This window comes from Anabrus simplex, chromosome 3 (genome assembly GCF_040414725.1).
Source record: "Anabrus simplex isolate iqAnaSimp1 chromosome 3, ASM4041472v1, whole genome shotgun sequence".
Lineage (NCBI taxonomy): Eukaryota > Metazoa > Arthropoda > Insecta > Orthoptera > Tettigoniidae > Anabrus > Anabrus simplex.
The window spans coordinates 243,314,299-243,340,339 of record NC_090267.1 but is presented as its reverse complement, the minus strand read 5'-3'; the positions used below and the strand labels follow the sequence as shown (position 1 = coordinate 243,340,339).

The 26,041-nt window shown below is 41.0% G+C and overlaps 1 protein-coding gene across 1 annotated transcript in view; it reads right to left on the bottom strand.

Annotated features, from left to right (window-relative positions):
- LOC136867191 (uncharacterized) overlaps positions 1–25,546 on the bottom strand; it is a 45,188-nt gene extending 19,642 nt beyond the window's left edge. Inside the window, exon 1 of the mRNA XM_067144311.2 lies at positions 24,605–25,546. Coding sequence (XP_067000412.2) covers positions 24,605–25,456 — 852 coding nt within the window. The 5' untranslated portion in view covers positions 25,457–25,546. The remainder of the gene's footprint in view (positions 1–24,604) is intronic.
- Between the last annotated feature and the right edge of the window lie 495 nt (positions 25,547–26,041).

The window sequence follows — 26,041 nt, the reverse complement described above, 5'->3', positions numbered from 1 at the left end:
TTGGGGTAGTTGCAGTAGGACAGCTGTAGAGCTGGCTTGTTGTTGTTTTTGTTGTTGTTGTTATTGTTGGAGTATCATGACTGTGGAACAGTTGGTGTGAGTAGAGTTGGAGCAGTGTTAATTGTCGTTGTTATGAGGAATATCGCAGTGTCAATAGCACTACTGAGTTGTGGCTGTTACGCGATCGCTGTTTTATGCATCAGTGCTGAAGAGTTCACAGTGTGGAGTGGCCACATGAATTGACTGTGTTGACTGTATGAGAGGAGGACTTCATGTGGAGATGAGCCAAGAAACAGTCCTCGTGTGTTGTGGTGATCAGCAGCCCTGTGTTCAAATCGGTCTGTGAGCAGCTGCTGTGTGTGAAGTGACAGTGTGCGGAGCGAAAGTGAAAGCTAAAGTCTGTCAGTAAGGATTATAGCCCGTACGACTACAGACTGTCTTCGTCAGCCAGGTGGTACGAACTTTTATGTTTCGCTAAATGGTGAACAGGTAGCTAGTCAGCCTGATGGGAGACAATGTTGCTACGTGACTATTGAAAGCTACCCTCCTTTTCCCGGTATAATTAGAGAGCCCCTCTCTCTGGGAGTATAGCTCTGAATTGTGATATCTCCGGTATTCCTCATCTTCCAGTACCGGGCCTGAGATCTTTCTGAAAATTCTTCTCCCTCTGACTTCCTGCTTATAATCAAGCCTTCTCTATTTAGTGACAGACACACAGGCATACTGGTCTGCCAGCCCGATGACTATTGTGTAGTGTTTCAGCTTCATTTTTCCTTGTATATATGTTGGGTATTCAGCCCGAAGGCTGGTTCGATCCTCCACAGCTCCACCAAAAGCTATCATGGATAGCCCAGGCGTCACTGAAGAGGCATACTAGGGAAATGAGGAGTGAGGTAGTTTCCCGTTGCTTTCCTCACCGAGCCAGAAGTTGCTATTGCACATCAGTCTGCCAAGCCCACTGAAATGCATGCACCAACTGACCCTATGAGCGATATTTTCACACCACGCATATCAGGGACTGGCTGTATAGGGAGCGATATTAATAGCATCCCTCATACCTCGATCACTTTCATATTGTCAAAGCGAAGGTCGCCAGCAAGGGCATCATTTTTCCTTACAGGCATCGTTTGTTCTACTGTCGGTGTTCTGTGTCAGTCAAGAGGCCAGTTCCAGCTTGTGAACTCTCGTGGAGAGGGCTGCTTTCTCTGAAAAGTTGGATTCAATCCGGTCGCCAGTCGTTTGATTTTGCCCTGTTCTACGCTCTATGTTAGCCTCTCTGATGTTCCTAAAGTACATGGTTTTCTCCAGTGACGCTTGGAGTCCCGCTATGGCCGCTTGTCTTAGACCAGGGCCATCCAGTCATTGCGCTCCGAGAACGCGGCCGCGCTCGGGGAGCACTGGGTCGTCAGACTAGCGCTCCTTCCCCTACCACCACTACAGTGTGGCAGCGAGGAGACCTGAGACAGACGGACAATGTTCGGACCGCGCTGACTAGATACGTACGTCCGGTCGTGCGGCAAACGGCTTTTGTGGGTTTGTTGACATCATATTGATAAGGCTGTTTTGCCATAAAAAATATACCGCATATACAAATCGAAAGGTACTCCGATGTATGAAATATGCAGGAAACGAAATCAAGTGTTAAGTAAAGAATAATTTGATTTTTTCAAAACTTAAATTTGAACATATCTGAGAGGAAAATTCAACACAATTTTATCAATATGAACAGATAGTACAGACCCTGAGTGACTTTTGCTCAGTCGTTTTTACAAGCTTTTGGTTTTGGAGCAAACAATCTTTTCCAAATTGGGTAAAATATTTCTGGACACAGCTATTCTTAAACAATTGCACAAGTTTCTATAGCTAATCGTTGCACGATGTTTATTTCTGGTAAGCTTAAGAACCGAAAAGAAACGCTCAGAAATGTACGTTGAGCCGAAAATTGACAGAATTTTACAGGCATGTTTATGCGGAGAGCCGATGTAAAATTCTTCTAAACTTCGTTACATTAGAAAGTGGTCTTTAAGACTAACATTGCACTGCAGCTCAGTCAACTCTGATTGAAATAGCTGTGGAGTACTGTCTGCACTAAGAGAAGATGGTCGAACAAATACATCTAACACCGCTTGGAGTTCTGATAATTCTGAAAATTTATTTTCAAACTATTCTTGTAAGTGGCGAATTACCTGAAATTACTCATCAAAGTAAACACATTATTTCACTGTTTCAAGCAATGGAAAATGTCCTGTGTTCCTTGCACGCAATTGGTTTTCCCACAAAATCAATTTTCTTTTCCACCAAATCGCAGATAACGAAGTGTTCAAAGCATTCTGATGGGCATTAATGTCACTTAAAAACGCCAAGTCCGCCACCCACTTAGGATCACGCAAAAGAACTTCGGGCCGCCCTTTTATGTCACAAAAGGTATCTGTTGCGTTCCGCAAGTAAAAACACGATGAAGCACCTTCGCCTTGCTCAGCCATCTTACTTCTGCATGGTACGGGATATCCGGATACTCCGCTTCGATGTCATCCAAGAACTCTTAGAATTGGCATTGCGTGAGTCCATGGGAGCGAAGAAAATTTACCATTCGCACAACTGTTCCCGTTTGTAAACAAGCATTTTAAAATTAAAACAGTAATACTTACAGAATGTGCTACTTGAAATTTTCTTTCATTTCTTCCAACTTCGATTGGCGACTTGGCGTCTGTCAAATCACCGTAATCATCCCTGTGGTTGGCACTGTAGTGCCGTTCCAAATTGTGTTTTTTTTTTAAATACATTAAATCTCGGTGGCACACTAAACATTTGGCATGCCCTTTATAAGCAGTACAGAAAAATAAAATTTCCCATTCTGCTTTAAAGGCTGCTACTTCTACACTCTTCTTTTTGTATGATGTTCAGTCATGACAACTGCGAAACCGATTTAGTTACACGCTGACAACAAAGCGCATTGGACTAGAATAGCGACTGATGGATTGGCTGTTCGCTTCGGCGCGGCGGGCAGACCGCTCGCTCAGCTAGCCAAGCTCAACTACCGAAACTACCTTCCATCAAAGCGCTCGGAGCACTCGCTTAGAGCGCGGCCAGAGCGCTAGCGCTCGGGGAGTGCTATTTGGATGGCCCTGTCTTAGACAATTTGAGCTAGATCGCATTCTTTTCAGTCCTCAATTTTTAAAAACCATTTAAGTACCTATTTTAAGTTTGGAGGTACTCTGTCAATATTGTCCCCCTTCCAAGACTTGCGAAGACACTGTACGAGGATGATGACGAAGCATGATATCGCTGAGAGACACTTTCAACTGCCTGCCACATTTTGTTACTGACATGAAAACAGGCCGACTCTGTCTTGTTCATACTTGGCTGCAGTCTCCATTTATGGAAATACGATGCAAGTACACATATATCCGTGGTTGAGGTGACTTTGGCAGACTCCGTATCGGTATTTTGAATGACAATTGATAACTCATCGGCATAAGCAATTTTTACAAGACACAGTTAGAGTAACATAGCAGCCAGTACGGACCCTTGTGTTAGACCATGCTTAAGTTTCCTACGACGACTCAAGCTGTCATTTATGACTACACGAAAGTATCTATTCGATAGCATGCTGCTGATCAGGTTGACTAAGCATAGGTCTCCAAACAATGCCATAGGCTACTTTCAAATCAACAAATGGCTCACAGGTCTTTGTGCATCTTTGAAAACCAGCTTCAAATATCCCATCACTTGATCAACACAACTCGGTTCGGTCTGAAGTCAGCTTGCTCTATTGGAATGATTTAATTAACCAATGTACTGATTCTCTTAAGGACTTTGTGACACACACTCAGAAGAGCTATTGGTCGATAGCTCTCAACCTGGTCAGTTGATTTTCCAGACTTAGTTTCCTTGAACTTTGGTGGCAATTTTCCACACTTTAATACATCAAAAAAGAATGCAGTTAGGGATAATCTTGTTTTAGGTCCACTATTGACAAGAAACTCAGGAAATATTCCATCAAAACCAGCTACTTTACCCGGTTTGACATACATGAAAGAAGCATCTAACTCAAATTTCGTGAAAGGACATGAGAAATATGAGGTGCTTAGGGATTAATCTTTAGTCGCTTCAGTAGTTTCTTCTCTGCAGGAGCCTTTGAAACATTCACAATGTGGTCTGCAACGTGATTTGGGGTAATATAAACCTAGTCGTTTGTACGGTTAGCAATGCTGCCCCAAGCTTTCCTGCTGGAATAATAATAATAATAATAATAATAATAATAATAATAATAATAATAATAATAATAATAATAATAATAATAATAATATATCTCTATCGTTAGGCAATATACTACAAGCACGAAATCCTCTGTCAGTTGTAACAAGAAACTAAAAGGGGTGAACCCCAAGGAGAGCGAGTGCTGGCAACCACGGGGAGCCCTGTTAAGTCTGACATTCCTTCCACATAATTGTGTAACGTGCTTCTCTTTCACCTCTCCTATTCGACCTTCCTTCGTCAAGTTTTTTGTTTTTTTTTTGTTTTTGTAAACCCGACGGTTTATCAAGAAAATGGTTATTTAGATCCCTTTAAAATGATCATCAGTCTACCACCACAACTGACTCGGACGCGAATCAACCACTCTCGGGATGAGTGTGTTAAACTAATCTCTAGGATGGGTAACTAAACTTAGTTCCTGGCATGGCCGATAAAGAGAATGCTGGGTATCGTCAAGAGATTTCACTATAACTCAGTCCTTAAACCACTCCAACCCCCACGCTGCAACAGGCCCGAAGAGCCATGACCTACTTAGCGACCGGTACTAAGCCCGAAGGTCTGTAGATTACGAGGTGTCGTGTGGTCGGCAGGACGAATCCTCTCGGCCATTATTCTTGGCTTTCTAGGTCAGGGCTGCTTCTCACCGTCAGATAGCTCCTCAATTGTAATCAATTAGGCCGACTAGACCTCAAGTGAGCCCTCAGATCCAGTTGAAATCCCTGACCCGGCAAGGAATCGAATCCTGCGCCTCCGGATTAAGAGGAAGGCAAGCTACCCTTACACCGCGAGGCCGGCTGACCCAATCCTTGTCCGGAAGATACCTCCAAAATATGCAATACGGTATCAAAAGTGCTGAATGTGTCTATCGTGTGTTGACCACCATAGTTAAATCCGTAAACGCACCCATCCTGAGATTGGGACAGTCACATTTTCAGCACTTTCGTCTTAGAGTTTATATTTTCCTAATACGTTCACAACGGATTTCAATATTACTTTGCCTCCTCCCTGCCGTAAGTGAAATATTTCCGTCCTTCGTATTGCTGTATTTTCGGTGCTTCTCCGCCTATTTTCTTTTTCGTGTACTATCCGAGAAATACGACGGCCCACAGGGTAGCCGGTCATGTAATACCGGTGGTGCACCCACGATCTGCCTCTGTTCTCATAAAGGCTACTTCGAAAGGTGAGTTCTATTATGAACATTAATCCATATGGCAATATTTTACACAGTATACTAATTTTTCCAATCACTACCGAAGATTTGGGGAATTATTTATCTTCGTTGTACGTCCCATTATTGCCACAGAGACCGAATGTCATGCCATATAACAGTGGCGGTTCGTGATCAATTTCGCCAGTGGGACCCGATATAAAGTTTTTGGCCATGAATATGGGCTTGAGGCAGGCGTTTTTGAAACATGGGTTTCTATACTGTAGTGTCTATACTATGTAACCGTCCAGGCTTCTCCAGCCCTACTAATTTAATATAATATAATTTTACGCGATATCATTTGATATCAAGTTTATCCGACATCGGCAATTATTCATAACTAGCGAATGTACCCGTGCTTCGCTACGGTATTCTACATTGTATTCGAATATCGAAGTAAATAGTGTGCATGCATACCATAAGACACGCCGGATTTAGTGGCCTAAATGGCTGGTCCTATGATATGTCATCTATTCCTGGGTCAGATTGAGTTAGAAACGTGGAACAGGGTAACGTTCTTGTAAGATAATCTCACATTACATTACTTTTCGGATAATTATGTGACAGCTACATACATAGCATTTGGCTCATATATGGCTACTGGGTGGGCCAATTTTCGTGAAGAGTTTGATGATTCTGTGTTTCATATAAGTAATCGAAGGTATGAATTATGCATGTGAAAATTCCAAATTGACTTAACATCCATTAATAGAGAAAAATCAGACGTAAAAGGGATACAGATACGGCAAAAAGTCATAAGACCAAGGTTGTAGATCATTCCACATTGAACGGAGATTGTGCAATCTGTTATGTGATAGGAATTTCCGAAGGTCTGCACCATCATTAAAATTGCCTGCATATTTCGATATTCTTCGGTGATAAAAAGTGAAAATTTTAAAGATCTTGGATGTTTTCCGTTCGTTACAGGCTAAAACGTATAATTTTGTCAAATTTCAATTATCTTCTTTTTCTTCTGGCAGATTATGCCGCAATCTGGATTTCGGGCGAGGCGGGTAAAAATTAGGACTTTCAGGAAACTAAACCAAAAATTATGCAGATGGTCATTATTACCCCTTAAACGGAAAGCTGTACGAAAATTTCGCCTAAATAGTCAGTGTAGAGGCACACAGTCGTTACGATTTGATTTATATAGATAAGGAATCTGCTCCATGTAAAACACCTTTTTGGCTATGTCCGCTGGACTTACCCTGCAAAACTGACCATTCATGATATCTCCCTTATTAATCCTCCTGACGAAAAAATGCACATGAAAAAAAGGTTTAGAGGTGGAATTCCATCACGTTTGGTCGATTTCCAGTCAGGCTGGTCTTGTTCTGTATATATTGTGGAAGAATAAAATCACCATTTCGGTTCCCTATAAACCGCCAGTCCATTCCGGAACATGAAATGTTATTTACGTTTAAAACCTACCTTTCGACAGGTGGATGCTAAATATGAATTTTGTTTCGAATGTCTTCAGTAGTTTTCAAGTTGTAAGGAATACGCTTTACACGCACCCGCTCGTGAGTTAAGTCCGATGGGACTTGTACAAAAAAACGGTCCGATAATGATATCTCCCTTATTAATCCTCGAATCGAAATGATGCACATGAGAAAAAAGGTTTAGAAATTAATTTCTACCAAGGCAGGTAGATTTAAATTAACGTTGGTTGTGTATATTTTGTGGAAGTGCAAAATCACTGTTTCGGTTTCGTATAAACCCCCAGTCAGTTCAGGGATTTAGAAACAATGTTTGCCCCAAAACCTATCAAGGACAGGTGTATTCTAAATATGAGTATTGGTGGAAATACATCCAGTAATTTGTAGCACTCGCGTACATACGGCGTAATTAAGGAAGAAAATAATACAGTTAAGAAAGTTGAAAGTAATAGAAAATGGATTATAACTGAGGACAGCCGGATAACGACAAATATGTAAATGCCAAGTTAATGTATTAGAAAATCAAATGCCCCTCAATAAATTATGCCTGTGTGAGTCATGGATATAATAAAGCGGTAACAGAGGAGAAATTTAGGTCCATTGATTCCTAGGTAAACAAATAATAAGAATATGACTAGTGGTGTTATTACTTAATCTATTCGAAGGCGGTTATAACATCCAACGATATTCCGCCAATATCCCGCATATAGGCCCATTGACGCCTCTCTTGCCTTCTACCCAAGGAACAACCACGAATTTAAAAGCATGATGAGGAAAATGGCAATACGTTACTTCCCTGCTGGCATGCAGTCAGAGACGTTGCCATGGTAACCTGTAGGTTCGTTGTCGGTCTGTCGGTCACTCAAAGCAGAGCATGGTACCAGCAGGACATTGTAAATTTCTCCGTCAAGTAAAGAGTAAGGTAAATTATGGACGTAACGAAAGTTGTTTATAATGAAGAGACGTTTCACGTACGGTAAACGAAGTTTACAGAAAATCGATAGTATAAGAGAAAATGGAGGAAAACCATTCTGGTTTTCCTATAAACCCCCGTCTATTCAATGATTTTAAAATGATCTGCATATTGAAACCTTCCCCGGGATGTGTATACTCTACATATGAAGTTTAGTTGAGATCTATCCAGCCGTTTCGACGTGATGGTGGAAAAACCATTCTGGTTTTCCTATAAACCCCCCGTGTATTCAAAGATTTTAAAATTATATGCATATCGAAACCTTTCCCGGGAGGAGTATACTCTAAATATGAAGTTTGGTTGAGATCTATCCAGCCGTTTCGACGTGATGGTGGAGAAACCATTCTGGTTTTCCTATAAACCCCCCGTGTATTCAAAGATTTTAAAATGATATGCATATCTAAACCTTCCCCGGGAGGAGTATACTCTAAATATGAAGTTTGGTTGAGATCTATCCAGCCGTTTCGACGTGATGGTGGAAAAACCATTCTGGTTTTCCTATAAACCCTCGTGTATTCAAAGATTTTAAAATGATATGCATATCGAAACCTTCCCCGAGAGGAGTATACTCTAAATATGAAGTTTGGTTGAGATCTATCCAGCCGTTTCGTCATGATGCTGGAAAAAACATTCTGGTTTTCCTATAAACCCCGGTGTATTCAAAGATTTTAAAATGATACGCATATCGAAACCTTCCCCGGGAGGAGTATACTCTAAATATGAAGTTTGGTTGAGATCTATCCAGCCGTTTCGACGTGATGGTGGAAAAACCATTCTGGTTTTCCTATAAACCCCCCGTGTATTCAAAGATTTTAAAATGATATGCATATCGAAACCTTCCCCCAGATGAGTATACTCTAAATATGATGTTTGGTTGAGATCTATCTAGCCGTTTCGACGTGATGGTAGAAAAACCATTCTGGTTTTCCTATAAACCCCCCGTATATTCAAAGATTTTAAAATGATATGCATATCGAAACCTTCCCCGGGATGAGTATACTCTAAATATGAAGTTTAGTTGAGATCTATCCAGCCGTTTCGACGTGATGGTGGAAAAACCATTCTGATTTTCCTATAAACCCCCCGTGTATTCAAATATTTTAAAATGATATGCATGCCGAATCTTCCCCGGGATGAGTATACTCTAAATATGAAGTTTGGTTAAGATCTATCTAGCCGTTTCGACGTGATGGTGGAAAAACCATTCTGGTTTTCCTATAAACCCCCCGTATATTCAAAGATTTTAAAATGATATGCATATCAAAACCTTCCCCGGGATGAGTATACTCTAAATATGAAGTTTGGTTGAGATCTACCCAGCCGTTTCGACGTGATGGTGGAAAAAGCATTCTGATTTTCCTATAAACCCCCCGTCTATTCAAAGATTTTAAAATGATATGCATGTCGAACCTTCCCCGGGATGAGTATACTCTAAATATGAAGTTTGGTTGAGATCTGTCTAGTTGTTTCGACGTGATGGTGGAAAAACCACTCTGGTTTTCCTATAAACCCCCCGTATATTCAAAGATTTTAAAATGATATGCATATCGAAACCTTCCCCGGGATGAGTATACTCTAAATATGAAGTTTGGTTGAGATCTATCCAGCCGTTTCGACGTGATGGTGGAACAAACAGACAAACAAACAGACACGAACAATTTTATTTATATAGATAACATATTTATTCAACGTCAATCATTTGTAATCAAGGCCTTTTGGAATCATATTGTATGTATGATAACATCGTTTTATTATTTCAATTATTATATTATGTAGGATAGGAATTCATTATGTTGTAAATACGGTCAATATGTTGAGACATAGTTATTTTCATTTCATCTCATATTTGTGTATACAGAGGGTTATTCTTGAAGCTGGGTATTTTGCGTGACTCATGGGTTTTGGGGAAGGCAGTAAACAGTGACCCGTGCGCGAGGCTTGCATACCAGCAGAGTACATCATCGCCACGCCTACTGCACTCGACAAGAAGGAAGAGAAGGGGAGATGATAATGCGATCTACGAATCAGATGTTTCGTTATATAGAGATCTGAGATTGAGCTGCTACCAAGAGTGGGGGAGTCCAGTGATATTATAAAGTGCGGAGCGAGATACTTACGGATACTCCATCACTACTACTTCTACTGTGAACATCTACTTTGAACGACGTTATTTGATTTTTGAAACAGTATGTGGTCGCTCCGCGACATAGTTATTTTGGTACAATGTGTTATCGCTTCGATACAGTACTCAGCTGCGGTAATGTTATCGGATCTGCGTGAGACGAAACAAGCTTACGGCTTGTGGTATTTTCAGTAAATATTCTGGACGAAGAACTATGTTTAGTTCAAGTCCATGGAATTTGGTATAAGTCTGTACCGTATAAATTGTATAGCTCGGTTGGATTGAGATTTCCACTAATACGGAAAAATTCATATCTCTGAATTTTCTCCTCATACGATCAACGCTGATCAGTTTTTACAAGTATAGGGCCAATGTCTAATTTTAAGACTAGGCAAGTAGGGAGTGTTAGTCCAGTTAGCCCGTACCATATCAGAGAAGGAAGGAAGGATGCCCAAGCAGCAAATTCTACATCGAGAAGAAGAGAACGAGTAACCACGGAAACCAGATGACTTCAACGGAAGCTGCAATTGGTGAGCTTCAATTAGATAAAGCAAGCAATATTAAATTCAGTAAAGTAAATTATAAATTCCTCCACGCTTTAAGGAAACTTTTCCGATTAATCTCATTTTTTTTAATAATAAATTCATTTGTATTTTATATTGCGTTAATTTTCTTTCTTAAGCGATACTTAATGGTTAATTATTTAAAATCCTACCCCTCTGATTTAAGTATAAGTCTCTATGCTAGTAAATATAAATTTTGGTTTACAGTTTTGTAACCCTGCCGCCCAAACATCACATACAGAAATGGGGAACCATGGAATGTTAATTGTTCCTATTTGGGTGGCAATTTGCGGGCAAGCCACAAATAGTTTATTTGATATTCATGTGTCCCAAGATAATAACTTTCATCTCCCCAAGTGTTTTGATGAGGGGTAGAACAGTTACGACTATACTGTACCACAAAAACTACAAAAGAGAGTGCAGATAGCAAAATATATCGGCCTAAATATATACACTAAATAGTTAATAATAAATAGAATTGAACTCACCATATGGCACATTACATTTATACAGCAGTTGAGCGTGCCTATTCTTGATTGTCAAACATTTCAGCGACTCTGTTAGTGAAGTTGGGAATTTCACCAATTTCCTCATGAATTGAACTAGCAGCAAGTGAATTCAATCTGGTTTGACCCATACTATTCTAAAGGTAATTCTTGACTCTTTTTAATAAGCTGAAACTTTGCTCTGCTTCCGCTGTTGAAATTATAACTGTTAGTGAAATTTGTAGAGTTTTTTATACCACAAAGAACGATTCTTCGAAGGAATGTTTCATGAAGAATGCGAACAAATCACGGACTGAAGGAATATCTTTAAGGGTATCATTACGATAAACACTGAAAGTTAATTTTTCAGTTTCTCATGGGAAATAAATTAACTGCAACTCGATGAAAATATATTGACTAAATTCGTAGGAAAAATGTATCTGAACGTAGCAAACTATTTCGGACCAATAATTTCGAAACTTCTAAATACATGAGACTGTTGGAATCGGTCTTTCATTTGGTTAATCACTATATCACACACTTCTTTGGCATCCACAGTCAGATTTACACCAGAGCTGTATATAGATCATTTTGTTGTTGGAGTAGAACATTCATCTTCGTCTACCTGATACCTTTCATTGTTATCTCTTATTTTAGAAACAGCTGATTCAAAACGTTATAATGCATTGGATATGGTAACTGCATTGGCACTCTGCATCGGAATTGTATTATACAAAATATTGACATGTTTCATCATCTCATAGAAGAATTTCAGAAAGAAAAAAAAATCTGAAATAATTTTTAAAACCAAAACACTCCCTTATTGTTACATCATCCCTATCATCATCGTTCTCAAATTTCTCAAAACATTCCAATAAATGTGTGATTTGTTTTCATGAACACTACTCACAACCCGAGACTGGAAGTTCCACCTTGTTGAGGAAACTGATCGCAATACATCACTTCTCTTAGGCGATGAAGGAAAAAACGCAGTGAATCCAGTAATGTTTGCGAAGAACAACCAAACAGATTTTATGTTCTTCCTACAAGCATTTCGTATTATCAAATTTAGTTGATGAGCGTAACAGTGAACGTACTTGGCATACGGAAAAGAATTCAGCATCAGAGCCTGAACACCTCCCTTACTCCCTTGCATCACCGCGGCTCCATCAAAGGCCTGAACTATGAGCTTTACCTTTCAAGCAGTATTTTCAGAACCTCGCTGAGACCATTGGCTGTTTTATCAGTAACATTTTCAAAGGAAATAAATCTTTCAACCGGTTTATTGTCCTTAATGTGCCGCAATATGATAACAAATTGACTTTGACAAGTAATGTCTGTTGCTTCATCTGCCTGCACAGAAACAAAAGTCACCGAGCTCGATAGCTGCAGTCGCTTAAGTGCGGCCAGTATCCAGTATTCGGAAGATAGTAGGTTCGAACCCCACTGTCGGCAGCCCTGAAGATGGTTTTCCGTGGTTTTCCATTTTCACACCAGGCAAATGCTGGGGCTGTACCTTAATTAAGGCCACGGCCGCTTCCTTCCCACTCCTAGCCCTTCCCTGTCCCATCGTCGCCATAAGACCTATCTGTGTGGGTGCGACGTAAAGCAACTAGCTAAAAAAAAAAAAAAAAAAGAAACAAAAGTTGCAGCGTTGGTATCTTTGACCAAGTCTTCAATGTACAGTTCGTTTTGTACAATATGTGAGGTATATTTGGAAACTGATGTGTGAGTGCCGTTCAGATGGTCATCTAACACACTGTCGAGATTACCAAGAAGATATAACAAATCTAAAAAATTACCACGGTGCGCTAAGTCCTGTGCTAAGTCAGTATGGCCCCTCAGTGCTATCCTGTGAGTTCCACAAAATTTTAAGCACTCTGCTACTATATTTAGTATGTGTCTATTTTTGTGACTACTTCATTATGTTTCTGGATTGAGATTTTGTACGCAGAGTCAGTTTGTGCTGCAATGTTCACAGTCCTAAATATTTTGTATTTACAGGCATTTTCTAAGTTTAGTGCGCTTTCCTCATGTGTTTTAATTCGTTCACTTAAATGTTTTCGGTCCTTACACTCGATCGTTGACCACAATCCTTCACCACGACATGACAGAGTAAAAACAAAACAGACTTCGTATCTCTTCAATCAATGTTAACCATGACATTTTACTGGGCCATATATTACAGAAAGTTCTATTTTTCTTGCCATCAAGTTGAGATAACGTGAAATAATTTGGTTGGTAAGCGCCTAAACGTTTCATTTGAATCTTTTCTTCTAGACTTAATGAACTGAAGGGAGTTTTTAATGAACAATCCACTCGGTTCATCTTAAACTAGACACTCGCTTGTCCACCTAATAATTGAGAATTGCCGTACCGCAATAATCACATTTCCGCCCCGTGGATCTGACCTTGGGGGGAGGGGGAAGGAGCAAGGCGTTTTCTTCTCCCTCCAAAAAATCTCCTCCTAGATGTTAAGTCACCTTATAACATAGAGTTCGGTAGTCTTCGGAGGCGGCTAAGCATTGGCGTATACTGAGGGCTACCAAGGCTATCGGTGAAGCCAAACCTCAATTGATAACGATGGAAGTTTGAAGCACATTATAATGTAGGCATCTGACACATTGCTCCATTTTCAAAACTTAAAAGCAGTGAGAAAAAACGTCGCACGTATTTCTGAGAGCTAAGCTTCGGAGACTGATATCGCAGCCCAGACTCTCGTTTCTCTCCCCTCTATTCACCCACAGCGGCCTGCTGCAGTGTATCGGTTAGGAGTGGGGGCCGGGGAGGATAGGTGTGTTAGGCTTCGGTCCGTCAGATCGCCACTACTATCAACCATGCGTTACTCATCGTATATACTTCCTCATCTCATACTTCCGACTTAATCATATAGATAACAAAGTGCTGGTATTTCACTCCCGTTTCCTTCTACATCATTGTAGGAAGACAATGCAGGGCTGCTGTTGTAGGAGCAATATAGTTTTATTTTTGTAGGTACAACTGCTAAAATGAAATGCAAACTTTCAAGCTCTCTTTTGTTGGTTGGAATCGAACCCGTGATCATAGGTCAGACACCACCACTGATCTCTCGAGGAAGCTCCCAGTGAACGATGGGTACGACCGCTGTAAAATTCAGCAATTTTATTTAATAACTAGCGAATGTACCCGTGCTTCGCTACGGTATTCTACATTGTATTCGAATATCGAAGTAAATAGTGTACATGCAGTAAATAAGATTGTTTTAAAATTGCATGTCTCTTAGCGTTATCCGAGAAAGAGCATGGGGAGGTCCCCGTAAGTTGTTTCCAATGTAAAGTGTTTGTTACGGATTTGTGATATAACGGCAGGCTCACTTGCCTACTGGCATTCACAATCGAGTTGGGAAGTTTACATTATAATTGCAGGCCCCATTGCCTACTACACGGACAGAATCGATTTGGGGAGTTTTCGTTAAAATGGCAGCCCCCTTTCCTACTTCAGGACAGATTACAGTTGAGGAGTTTCTATTATAATGGTAGGCAATTACCCTACTATCACTCGAAATTGAGTTGTGCAGTTATCATTATAATGCCAGGCCCATTTTCCTACTGCCAGCCAGCTTACTGCCAGTCACACCAAGTTGGTGAGTTTCCATCAAAATAGCAGGCCACTATGCCTAATGCCAGTCACATTTTAGATGAGGACATTTCTTTATAATGGCGGGCACCCTTGCCTACTGCAAAACACAATCGGGTAGGGGAGTTTTAAACAAAACTGCATGCTCACTTGCCTTCTGCAAGTCAAATCGAGAAGGGAACTATTCATTACAATTGTAGGCCTTCCTTACTAATGACAGTTACACAGGAGTTGGAGAAGGAACCCGTTCCTACTGCCAGTCAAAGTCGGTGTGGGGAGTACTGATAACAGTATCAGACCCACCCTTTCTCGATCGCTAAAAATCGACATCAGTGAATATATATAGATCGGCATACGAAAGTATATGCGTGTTTACAATATTGAAGACCTTCATTTACAGATTAACTGCTACTAAACGTACGTCATATCGACAAAAGGTTATACCATAAGACACGCCGGATTTAGTGGCCTAAATGGCTGGTTGTATGATATGTCATCTATTCTTGGGTCAGATTGAGTTAGAAACGTGGAACAGGGTAAAGGTTTTGTAAGATTATCTCATATTACATTAATTTCGGATAATTATGTGACAGCTACATACATAGCATTTGGCTCACATATGCCTACTGGGTGGGCCAATTTTCGTGAAGAGTATGATGATTCTGTATTTCATATAAGTAATTGAAAGTATGAATTATGCATGTGAAAATTCCAAATTGACTTAACATCGATTAATAGAGAAAAATCAAACGTAAAAGGGATACAGATACGGCAAAAAGTCATAAGGCCAAGGTTGTAGATCATTCCAAATTGAACGGAGATTGTGCAATCAGTTATGTGATAGGAATTTCCGAAGGTCTGCACCATCGTTAAAATTGCCTGCATATTTCGATATTCTTCGGGGATAAAAAGTGAAAAATTTAATGATCTAGGATGTTTTCCGTTCGTTACAGGCTAAAACGTATAATTTTGTCAAATTTCAATTATCTTCTTTTCCTTCTGGCAGATTATGCCGCAATCTGGATTTTGGGCGAGGCGGGTAAAAATTAGGACTTTCACGAAACTAAACCAAAAATTATCTAGATGGTCATTATTACCCCTTAAACGGAAAGCTGTACGAACATTTCGCCAAAATAGTCAGTGTAGAGGCACACAGTCGTTACGATTTGATTTATATAGATAAGTAATCTGCTCCATGTAAAACACCTTTTTGGCTATGTCCGCTGGACTTAACCTGCAAAACTGACCATTCATGATATCTCCCTTATTAATCCTCCTGACGAAAAAATGCACATGAAAAAAAAGGTTTAGAGGTGGAATTCCATGACGTTTTGTCGATTTCCAGTCAGGTTGGTCTTGTTCTGTATATATTGTGGAAGAGTAAAATCACCATTTGTGTTCCCTATAAACCGCCAGTCCATTCCGGGACATGAAATTTTATTTACATTTAAAACCTACCTTTGGACAGGTGGATGCTAAATATAAATTTTGGTTCGAATGTCTTCAGTAGTTTTCAAGTTGTAAGGAATACGCTTTACATGCACCCGCTCGTGAGTTAAGTCTCCCTTATTAATCCTCGTATCGAAATGATGCACATGAGAAAAAAGGTTTAGAAATTAAATTCTACCAAGGTAGGTAGATTTCCATTAAGTTTGGTTGTGTATATTTTGTGGAAGTGCAAAATCACTGTTTCGGTTTCGTATAAACCCCCAGTCAGTTCAGGGATTTAGAAACAATATTTGCCCTAAAACCTATCAAGGACAGGTGTGTTCTAAATATGAGTCTTGGTGGAAATACATCCAGTAGTTTGTAGCACTCGCGTACATACGGCGTAATTAAGGAAGAAAAAAAATACAGTTAAGAAAGTTGAAAGTAATAGAAAATGGATTATAACTGAGGACAGCCGGATAACGACAAATATGTAAATGTCAAGTGAATGTATTGGAAAATCAAACGCCCCTCAATAAATGATGCTAGTGTGAGTTATGGATATAATAAAGCGGTAACAGAGGAGAAATTTAGGTCCAGTGATTCTTAGGTAAACAAATAATAAGAAGATGACTAATGGTGTTATTACTTAATCTATTCGAGGGCGGTTATAACATCCAACGATATTCCGCCAATATCCCGCATATAGGCCCATTGACGCCTCTCTTGCCTTCTACCCAAGGAACAACCACGAATTTAAAAGCATGATGAGGAAAATGGCAATACGTTACTTCCCTGCTGGCATGCAGTCAGAGACGTTGCCATGGTAACCTGTAGATTCGTTGTCGGTCTGTCGGTCACTCAATGCAGAGCATGATACCAGCGGAAAATTGTAAATTTCTCCGTCATGTGAAGAGTAAGGTAAATTATGAACATAACGAAAATTGTTTATAATGAAGAGACGTTTCACGTACGGTAAACGAAGTTTACAGAAAATCAATAGTATAAGAGAAAATGGAGGAAAACCATTCTGGTTTTCCTATAAACCCCCGTCTATTCAAAGATTTAAAAATGATATGCATATCGAAACCTTCTCCGGGATGTGTATACTCTAAATATGAAGTTTGGTCGAGATCTATCCAGCCGTTTCGAAGTGATGGTGGAAAAACCATTCTGATTTTCCTATAAACCCGCGGTCTATTCAAAGATTTTAAAATAATATGCTTATCGAAACCTTCCCCGGGATGAGTATACTCTAAATATGAAGTTTGGTCGAGATCTATCCAGCTGTTTCGACGTGATGGTGAAAAAACTATTCAGGTTTTCCTATAAACCCCCGTCTATTCAAAGATTTTAAAATGATATGCATATCGAAACCTTTCCCGGGATGAGTATACTCTAAATATGAAGTTTGGTTGTGATCTATCGAGCCGTTTCGACGTGATGGTGGAAAAACCATTCTGGTTTTCCTATAAACCCCCCGAGTATTCAAAGATTTTAAAATGATATGCATATCGAAACCTTCCCCGGGATGAGTATACTCTAAATATGAAGTTTGGTTGAGACCTATCCAGCCGTTTCGACGTGATGGTGGAACAGACAAACAGACACGAAACGTAAAAACCACCGATTCGGTCTTGAGTTGACCTAAAACGGATAAATATCTGAAAAAATTGGCAAAACAAAAGAAATTACAGACAGCGGACCGCCTACAATTTTATTTATATAGATAGTGTACGGCGTCTGTGTAGGGTTGGTGGTGTCCCTATGAGGATAAAATGAATGGCGAAGACGTCATAAACACCCAGTTCCCAAGCCAGGGGAATTAACAGTATGATGGGGTTGATTTTGAAAATTGATCCGGGGCCATCGGACCAAAGGCAAGCATTCTATCCATTTAGCCACAAAGCCGGAATTTAATTTGTTAAAACTTCGCCTACCATCTCCACTGATCAGGGGTTGAGTATTGGCAGCAGCAGAGGCCAGGGCAGTAGCTTGTGAAGCAGATTTCATAACACAACAGGCTTCTCCGTTGGCTATTGGCTGCGGCTCAAAACGTTGAAGGCTTGACGTTCAGTAAACCTACCATCGAAAAGGGGTAACCTAAGTCTACTGGTAGCCAACGTCTAGATCCCAGCAGAAGTCACTGATCAATCAATCAATCAATCAATCAATCAATCAATCAATCAATCAATCAATCAATCAATCAATCAATCAATCAATCAATCACAACTGATCTGCATTTAAGGTAGTCCAGGTGGCACAGTCCCTTGTATTTTCTTCGATAATTGCAAAGAATTTGGAAATATATTGAACTTCTCCCTTGGTAAATTATTCCAATCCCTAACTCCTCTTCCTCTTAAACGAATATTTGCCCCACTTTCCCCTTGAATTCCAACTTTATCTTCATACTTCTTTCCTACTTTTAAAACACCACTCAAGCTTATTCGTATACTTATATCATTCCAGGCGAACTCACCACTGGCAGCTCGAAACATACCACACAGTCGAGAATCTCGTCTCCTTACTCCCAAGTCTTCCCAGCCCAAAGTTTGTAACATATTCGTAACACTACACTTTTGTCGGAAAACACCCAGAACAAATCGTGCTGCTTTCCTTTGAATTATTTCCAGTTCTCGGATCAAGTAGTCTTGGTGAGGATCCCAAACACTGGGGTCTTACGAGAGACTTATACGCCCTCTCATTTGCATCTTTACTACATCCCCTATATACCCTCATAACCGTGTGGAGAAATCTATAACCTTTCTTGACAACCTCCTTAATATGATTTCCGCAATATACCTTACCCTGTACTATTCCTTAGTATCTAGTCAAACAATCAGCAGTAACAACGTTAATATTACGGGAATTACTTCCAGAAGACCAGAGATGAATGCTAGTCCAGATGTGATGCTCGCCATGTCAGTTATTTCTCCTCTACCAGACGTAAAGTTTGTGGAAGAGCTTACTTTAACTTGCCTTGTGGGTGGGGGCAGTAGAATAACACCCACGATATCTACTGCTTGTCGTAATAGGCGACTAAAAGGGGCTCCAGGTACTCTTAACTTGGGAGCGTGGTCTGGCGACCACGGGGTCTTTAGCTGAGCCGTGGCATTGCCTGTACCAGGCTCCTCACCTTCATCTGCCCTACTCGACGTTAGTTGATCAACTCTTGTTCATTTCAGACCCCGACGGTACAGTATTAGGTCACGAGGCCTAGGGCGTCTTTCATTTTCATGCCCGTAGTGGACTTTGTCTTTCTTTGGCCGATACCTTCATTTTTCTAATTGCCGGATCCCCTTTACTCGCCCCGCTCCCCCCGAATACTGTTATCGGAGGATGATTGCCCAGTTGTATGTCCTCTTAAAACAATATTCAGCACCGCCACCAGCGCTATGACAACAATGGTGTGGCACCACATTCTCTATGCGGTCCGTCCTTAATGTTATAAATGGTGGCTGCCATAATATCCTAATTTGAAGGGGGTATGCGAAGTAGCTCCTTTGGGAAGAGCTTTCGCATTACTGGCCATCCGCATGGTCGTTTGCAAGACTACTTTTTATTTATTTATTCTCTCTCGACCGCGCGTCAAAATGTATTTTTTTTTTTTCATTATGTTCTCCATTTTTCACCTTGAAAGCCTTGCAGGCGGCCATGGACCGGGGGTGACAGTGGCTCTTGAGCGGCAGTGGTCTAGCGCCGGGGATGTCTTGGTATGACCGCGACAGGGTAACCATTGCCGGAAGGAGATATGGGATTGCCTGGTGGGTTTAGGTAGGTTTCTCATAACTTCTCCTTTACGGAGGGGTGGAAGTAGCTGGCAAAAGACTAGCCTTTGCACCTCAAGTTATTCTGTACTCTTGTACTAAGCTATGTTCCTGCGTTAGTTCTCGCTTGTCGGTCATTTGTCCAAACAGGTAGGTCACCACGGGCTGTGAGGCGGGGCGGAGCCTCACGGCACCCCCCACCCACCCAAAAAAAAAGACATACTAACACAGCTCTATTCTCTTTATCTCGCCTAGAAAAAGGCAAACCTTGTCGAGCTGGGTTGAGCGATGACCGTCCGACCAGGCCTCCAGTGATTTCCATCTCTTCGGATAGTTGATGAAGCACGAGGATAAACGTCATGACGTGGCTTCAGAAATTGGAAGCAGATTTCTGTCTTAACCAACATCGATGTCTTGACGGAGAGGAACAAGAGCTTGGATAAGAACAGTGAGTATGTTGAATAGCAATGTGTACTACTATGTATTCTTTTATCTGCCTGTAAAATAAAGTTTCTCCGTGCAAGATTTTGTTTCCTTCTTTTTTTAAAGGTGCGTTGTGTACTTATAACACATGGTACCCGTCATCGTTGAAGGGTCTGCCTTACAAAGGCTACACCACTCTTAGTATTGAGCCATACAAAATAGACACTGGGGTGTACAAAATTCCCTGTATTTGCGGCAAGATATACATTGGCCAAACATTCCGGTTCCATTGGTAGGCCTACTCGTATCAAGGAACACCAACGTAATATCCGTCTCAGCCTGCCAGACAAATCAGCAATAGCTGAGCACGCCCTATCTATATCGCGTTCCAAGATGTTCGACTACTACTAACATGTTTTCATTCCTTCCTTGAAGGGTGAGGTGAGCCTCTTAGACGGTGACGCCGTCTTATAGACCAGGAGATACTTGGAGAAAGTGAGGGGTAGGCGTTCCTTGCCTATAGGAACTGTCTCGGCATTCACCTTAGTGCAGGGGAATGGAAAACCACGGAAAACAATTTTCAAGACAGCCGAAGGTGGGGACCAGCCCCTCTCCGTCTCCCGAATTCAGAGGCGTGGAGCCGTGTCCATCCCTCCTCTGCTCGGTTGGCCGGTCAGAGTGCAGAGCTGTTGGACCACGGACTAGCCGTGACCACTTGAAGGCCCAGACTCACCCTGCATCCGCCGACCCGATGTTCGAACTCTTACCCACTCTAAACACTACTGGTCTGGGATTATAAGGGAAGCTGTGGAAATACGTATTTCAACAGAGACACTCTTTGTCATTTAAGTAATACGTGGTTGCTAGCCATTAAGAATTGATATAGGTGCCCTTTCACTATTATTATTACTTTCCGATTTTTTCCAAATTCGTATTCTCCTCATCACGAGATAGTTAGCACTCCGCACAGGGAGCCATCTAGTGACGAACGAGAGTACCACTTACTATAGACAACGGTAAAACACTCTTAAGTTCAAGTCATTCAAACCTTCATTCATTTTTAGAGGTCTTACTCGTGAACAGACGCGATTATCTTTAGAAGACGCAGAGCGAAGTTCTCTGTAAAAAAAAAAAAAAAAAAAAAAAGCCCAAAAGCTTATTATCGTATCTACATACAAACTATTATTATCTACGTAATGTCATCATCATTAATTGTGCAAAATTTGTATCACCAGTATATAGTATTTCAAGGAAAGTGTGTGTTTGGTGGTTACTTACACTAATATTTCATGTACATGTATTTCATGTACATCACCTTTAATTGGTCCGTTTCATTTGTAAATGATCTGAAGGAATGCAGTTTATCAAGTTTCGATTGACTCAAGGGGAAGTATAACTGGACAACCATCCTAAGCAAAATTTGAAAAGTTCCAACAATGCTTAGAATGAATGTATTGTCCAAAGAAATACAAGCACCATAAAGGGCTTGCAAATGAAAGACTCTCTAGGCCTCAGAAACCTAACACCGTCGGAACAGAAAAAGATCAACAGTCGACGAAGGGAGGTCGGATAAGAAATATGAAAGCCAGTAGCCTGACACAAATAACTAGAAGCAATGTCGAGCTCAAAAATGCTACAAAAATTAAAGCCTCTGGGAGCCCTTTTAGTCTCCTTTTACGACAGGCCAGAGATACCGTGAGTGTATTCTACCGGCCCCACACACAGGGGGAAAGTAACATTATTATTGCTATTATTATTCCTGTCCTATTACTAAATTAATTAGTCAGCCCGTACCGGAGTTAGGTCTAGTTTTACGGCTGACTATCCTTCATTACACCAACGCTGTGTGGTGCGACGTCATCAGTATTACGTGTTTCTGTGGTGGATGGTAGTGGTGGATGGTAGTGGTGGATGGTAGTGTGATGTGTTTAGTGTGTATGAAGTGTATGCATATAATAATAATAATAATAATAATAATAATAATAATAATAATAATAATAATAATAATAATAATAATAATAATAATAATAATAATACCATCGGTTCCCCGGCTATTTAAACTACGCGCCTTCTATACGACCATCTATGCCAACGGCCCAACGGACCTGAAATTGTAAACTTCCGAAGAATTTCGTCTTCTACAGTTAGATGGCTCTAACATCGATTTGCTAGCTCACTCTCACAGACTAAAAACAAACCTAGAACTTAGGAAATATAATTTTTCTTATTAGTAACCTTTTTCTGAAGACTGTTTTTTAAATGTACCGAAGTTGTCAACACTTCAGCTGGTTCCTCCTCTACTGTAATCTAAATATCAGATGCTTGTAAATTTGTTCTCTAACCACTCAAAACCGGGGTTGTGTACAGGAATCCAGCCTATCAGCAAAGTGTGGTTCAATTTAATCCGGAAGCTTCCCCTTACAGAACTACATAAGCAGGGCACTTTAGGGCCGTCTTGTCTGAATTGCTCCAGTGCCTGGAAGTGTGACTTGACGGAGGCCTGGGAGGCAGGGGCGCGGCCTGCTTGAAGAATATCCAGCGATACAAGGTAATGGCAGAATTTTCCTAAACATGTGATAGCGCCTGCGGTAGTTTGAGGGGAAGGTTTTAGCCGTTTTCTTTTAATGTAATTTTCTAAACGGTGGTTTAAATGTAAGATTTTCGGCGAAGTCTGAGGACTCTGTTTCTATTCCCTAACGGAAAATATGTAACATAAGGGAAAGAAGAGTGGTGACCCTCTGCCGCCCCCCATTCAACTTTGCAATTGGGTGACTAAGGTTTTCTAACTCTAATTTTTTTAAATCCTGTCTTGGCTTTAAAGGTTCCTCCTTTAGTTAACCTCTGTATCTTTGGGCCGTAAGCTCAGTTAGGTTTTTAGTAATTTCTATAAGGAGTGTCGGAGCTGCGCCTCCTTGCCTTTTGTTAATAGCCAGTTATGTGCAACCTTTTCTCTTTTACTCTTAAAGCCATGTAGTATGGGTAATTATGCCCCTGTTTATCCTGTATTATCCATAAGGCAACTGTTCTTCGTTGCAGCTCAAAACGCTTAAGTCTTGTTATTCACTAAACCAACCATAGCAGAGGGGTAACCTAAGTCTAGTGGTAGTCCACATCTTGGACTCAGCATACGCCACTGCTGCTAAGGCGTTAAGTCGGGAGAAGGTGGTAGGTGGTTTTATATCAATAAATTAGATTAGAACGCGGACATTCCTTCAGAGAACTACATTTTCCAATGGAGACTGTTCAGGCGGTACATCTGGTGGTAGAGCTCTTCACATTTCGTATCATGAAATGCATAGTATACATTATGGCAATAGGATATTTATTAGGAAAATGCATTTATGGTGCAAGTTCAATTTTTTTACTTGTGATTATTTTTGATAGCTTCGTACTTAAATCATTCCTTCAAAGTATTTATTTATGAATCAAGTTCAATTTTTCTGTATAGTTGTGAATATTATTGGGAACTCCGTATATAAGACTCGTTCAAAAATGTATTTGAGAAACACGCTCAATTATTGTTTCTGTTTGTTTGTGAATATAGGAATATTTGCATTAATAGTTGTTCCTCATTTCACATGCCTGTGGTCAAGATAATCATGACCCCCCCCCCCCTCGATAATTACCCGGAGTCGGCGCTCCTGCTTCCGCACACAACCAAATGAAGCGTGAAATGAAGCCAGCGCAACGGACCAGCTTCTTCTGGCCCCAAACGACGTGATAACTCGCTAGCAACACCCATGAACACTGCCACTCTGCCAGGTAGCCGAGGAGGGGATGTAAGCCAGTCGACTTATGCGCCGCTGAGAACATGTTGGGAGGCGAGGTGGTTGGGGCCAGCAAGGGGATGCAAGCCAGTCGACTGATGCGCCGCTGAGAACACGTGGGGAGGCGAGGTGGTTGGGGCCAGCAAGGGAATGTAAGCCAGTCGACTGATGCGCCGCTGAGAACACGTGGGGAGGCGAGGTGGTTGGGGCCAGCAAGGGGATGCAAGACAGTCGACTGATGCGCCGCTGAGAACACCTGGGGAGGCGAGGTGGTTGGGGACACGGAACCGAGGCCGTTGACGGACTATTAGCGTTCAATATCATACTCGCTTCATAGTGTTTGCAATAACAGCTACAAATAATAAATTACAAAGGTGGAGCCCGGTCCCTCTGGCCCCTATAGTATATCCGCCGCTGCCATACACTATGATTCTCTTGAATCCGTACGGCAAATATTGAACTCCCTATTAAATGTGCTGAGAAGGCAAAAATATATGAATCAGTATGTGGGCGTGTTTCACCGGTGGTACACTACGGCCTCTTACATATTAATCTTACCTGTGGAGATGGTTTCAGAAGAGGTTTCATTGGTGTCACTTCATCTTCAAATACCACACCTGTGACATGTTCTGCGGCATCTAAACTTTCTTGAGCGGGAACTAATGCCGTGGTGCCCTCGTAGAAACAAGGATGTACTCTGTGAGGATCTCTCTCACTTATATCGCTGTAAAAACTAGAGTAGTAACGATCACCAGCATTTGTAGGTGGTCTGTCACAAAATGCTACGTTTAGTTTGGTTGGCCTTACCCCCAGATTATTTTTATTCCTTGCATTAAGTATGTTGCTGGCGGATCGACTTTTGATAATATCTCTCTGACTAAACACCCGATCCTCACGCCGCCCACTTACTGTGTGGAATTTTGCGTCCATCAGTTGAGGGTAACGCTGATAGTCCTTTCCATTATTACGAGAAGATCTCTCGTACGTTTTCTTATAAGTCGGAAAGTCTCTAGAGAAAGCTGTCAAACTGGAAGCATGATGCAAGGCTGAATCTGCGCTGAGTTCATTATAGGAACCGACGGAAGGAATTATAATGTCCTTGTGGTAGTAGTGGTGACCGAGAATATTGGCTGAATGAGATCGTCGAATGAAAGCTGTATCGTTATTGTCACAAGATCGTATGGCACAATTAGGAACATCCAGCACGTCAATGGTGGGCACTTTTAATATAACATCACCGCCTCCTACCGTAAACAGGGCACTTTCTCGAGGTGTATCCCCGGGGACTTCAGTGTTTGCTGCTGAATTGTGACATCCATTCTGTACACAGTTTTCGGTTTGAGTCAATGAACTGTTGAGAGCTGTCTGATTTGGATCTCTAGGCCCAATTTCATCACCCACGTCCTGCATTTCATGTTCATTGTTGGATTCGCAACTCGATTTAAATTTCTTTCTAGACTGCAATGGAGTCTTGGTAATAGATACTGTCTCAATATAGCTTCTTTTATTACTGGAATAATAATTTTCTGAGCTATGAGGACTATTTGCAAGAACTTCAGTATGTGATTCGTTTGAATGACCTGTATCAGAAACATCAATTTCGTCGATATATTTCAGCCTTTCATAACCATAGTCAAAATGATTCACACTATTAGATATTTTAATGCTAGGAATCTCTTGACGACGGCTCTGATTCTTGATTTGTGATAAAATAAGATTATCAGCATCTTCATTAGTAATGGAGATGTTCGTAACATCCTTGATTAGTTCAACAGGATTACTTCCATTATCTAACGAATCTCCTTCTGATAATACCGGTATTTTATTTTTGTTTGAATTCTGAGAATTGCCGTCAAATATTGGCTGTGATTCACTGGTGTCTTCTTCCTCTGCTTCCTCCAGTATTGATTCAGTGATCGTATTGCAGTTCGTACTGAACTGTAGTAGACCTTCGCGTAAGGGGATCTCTTCGCTTTTGTTACCCTCGTTAATGTC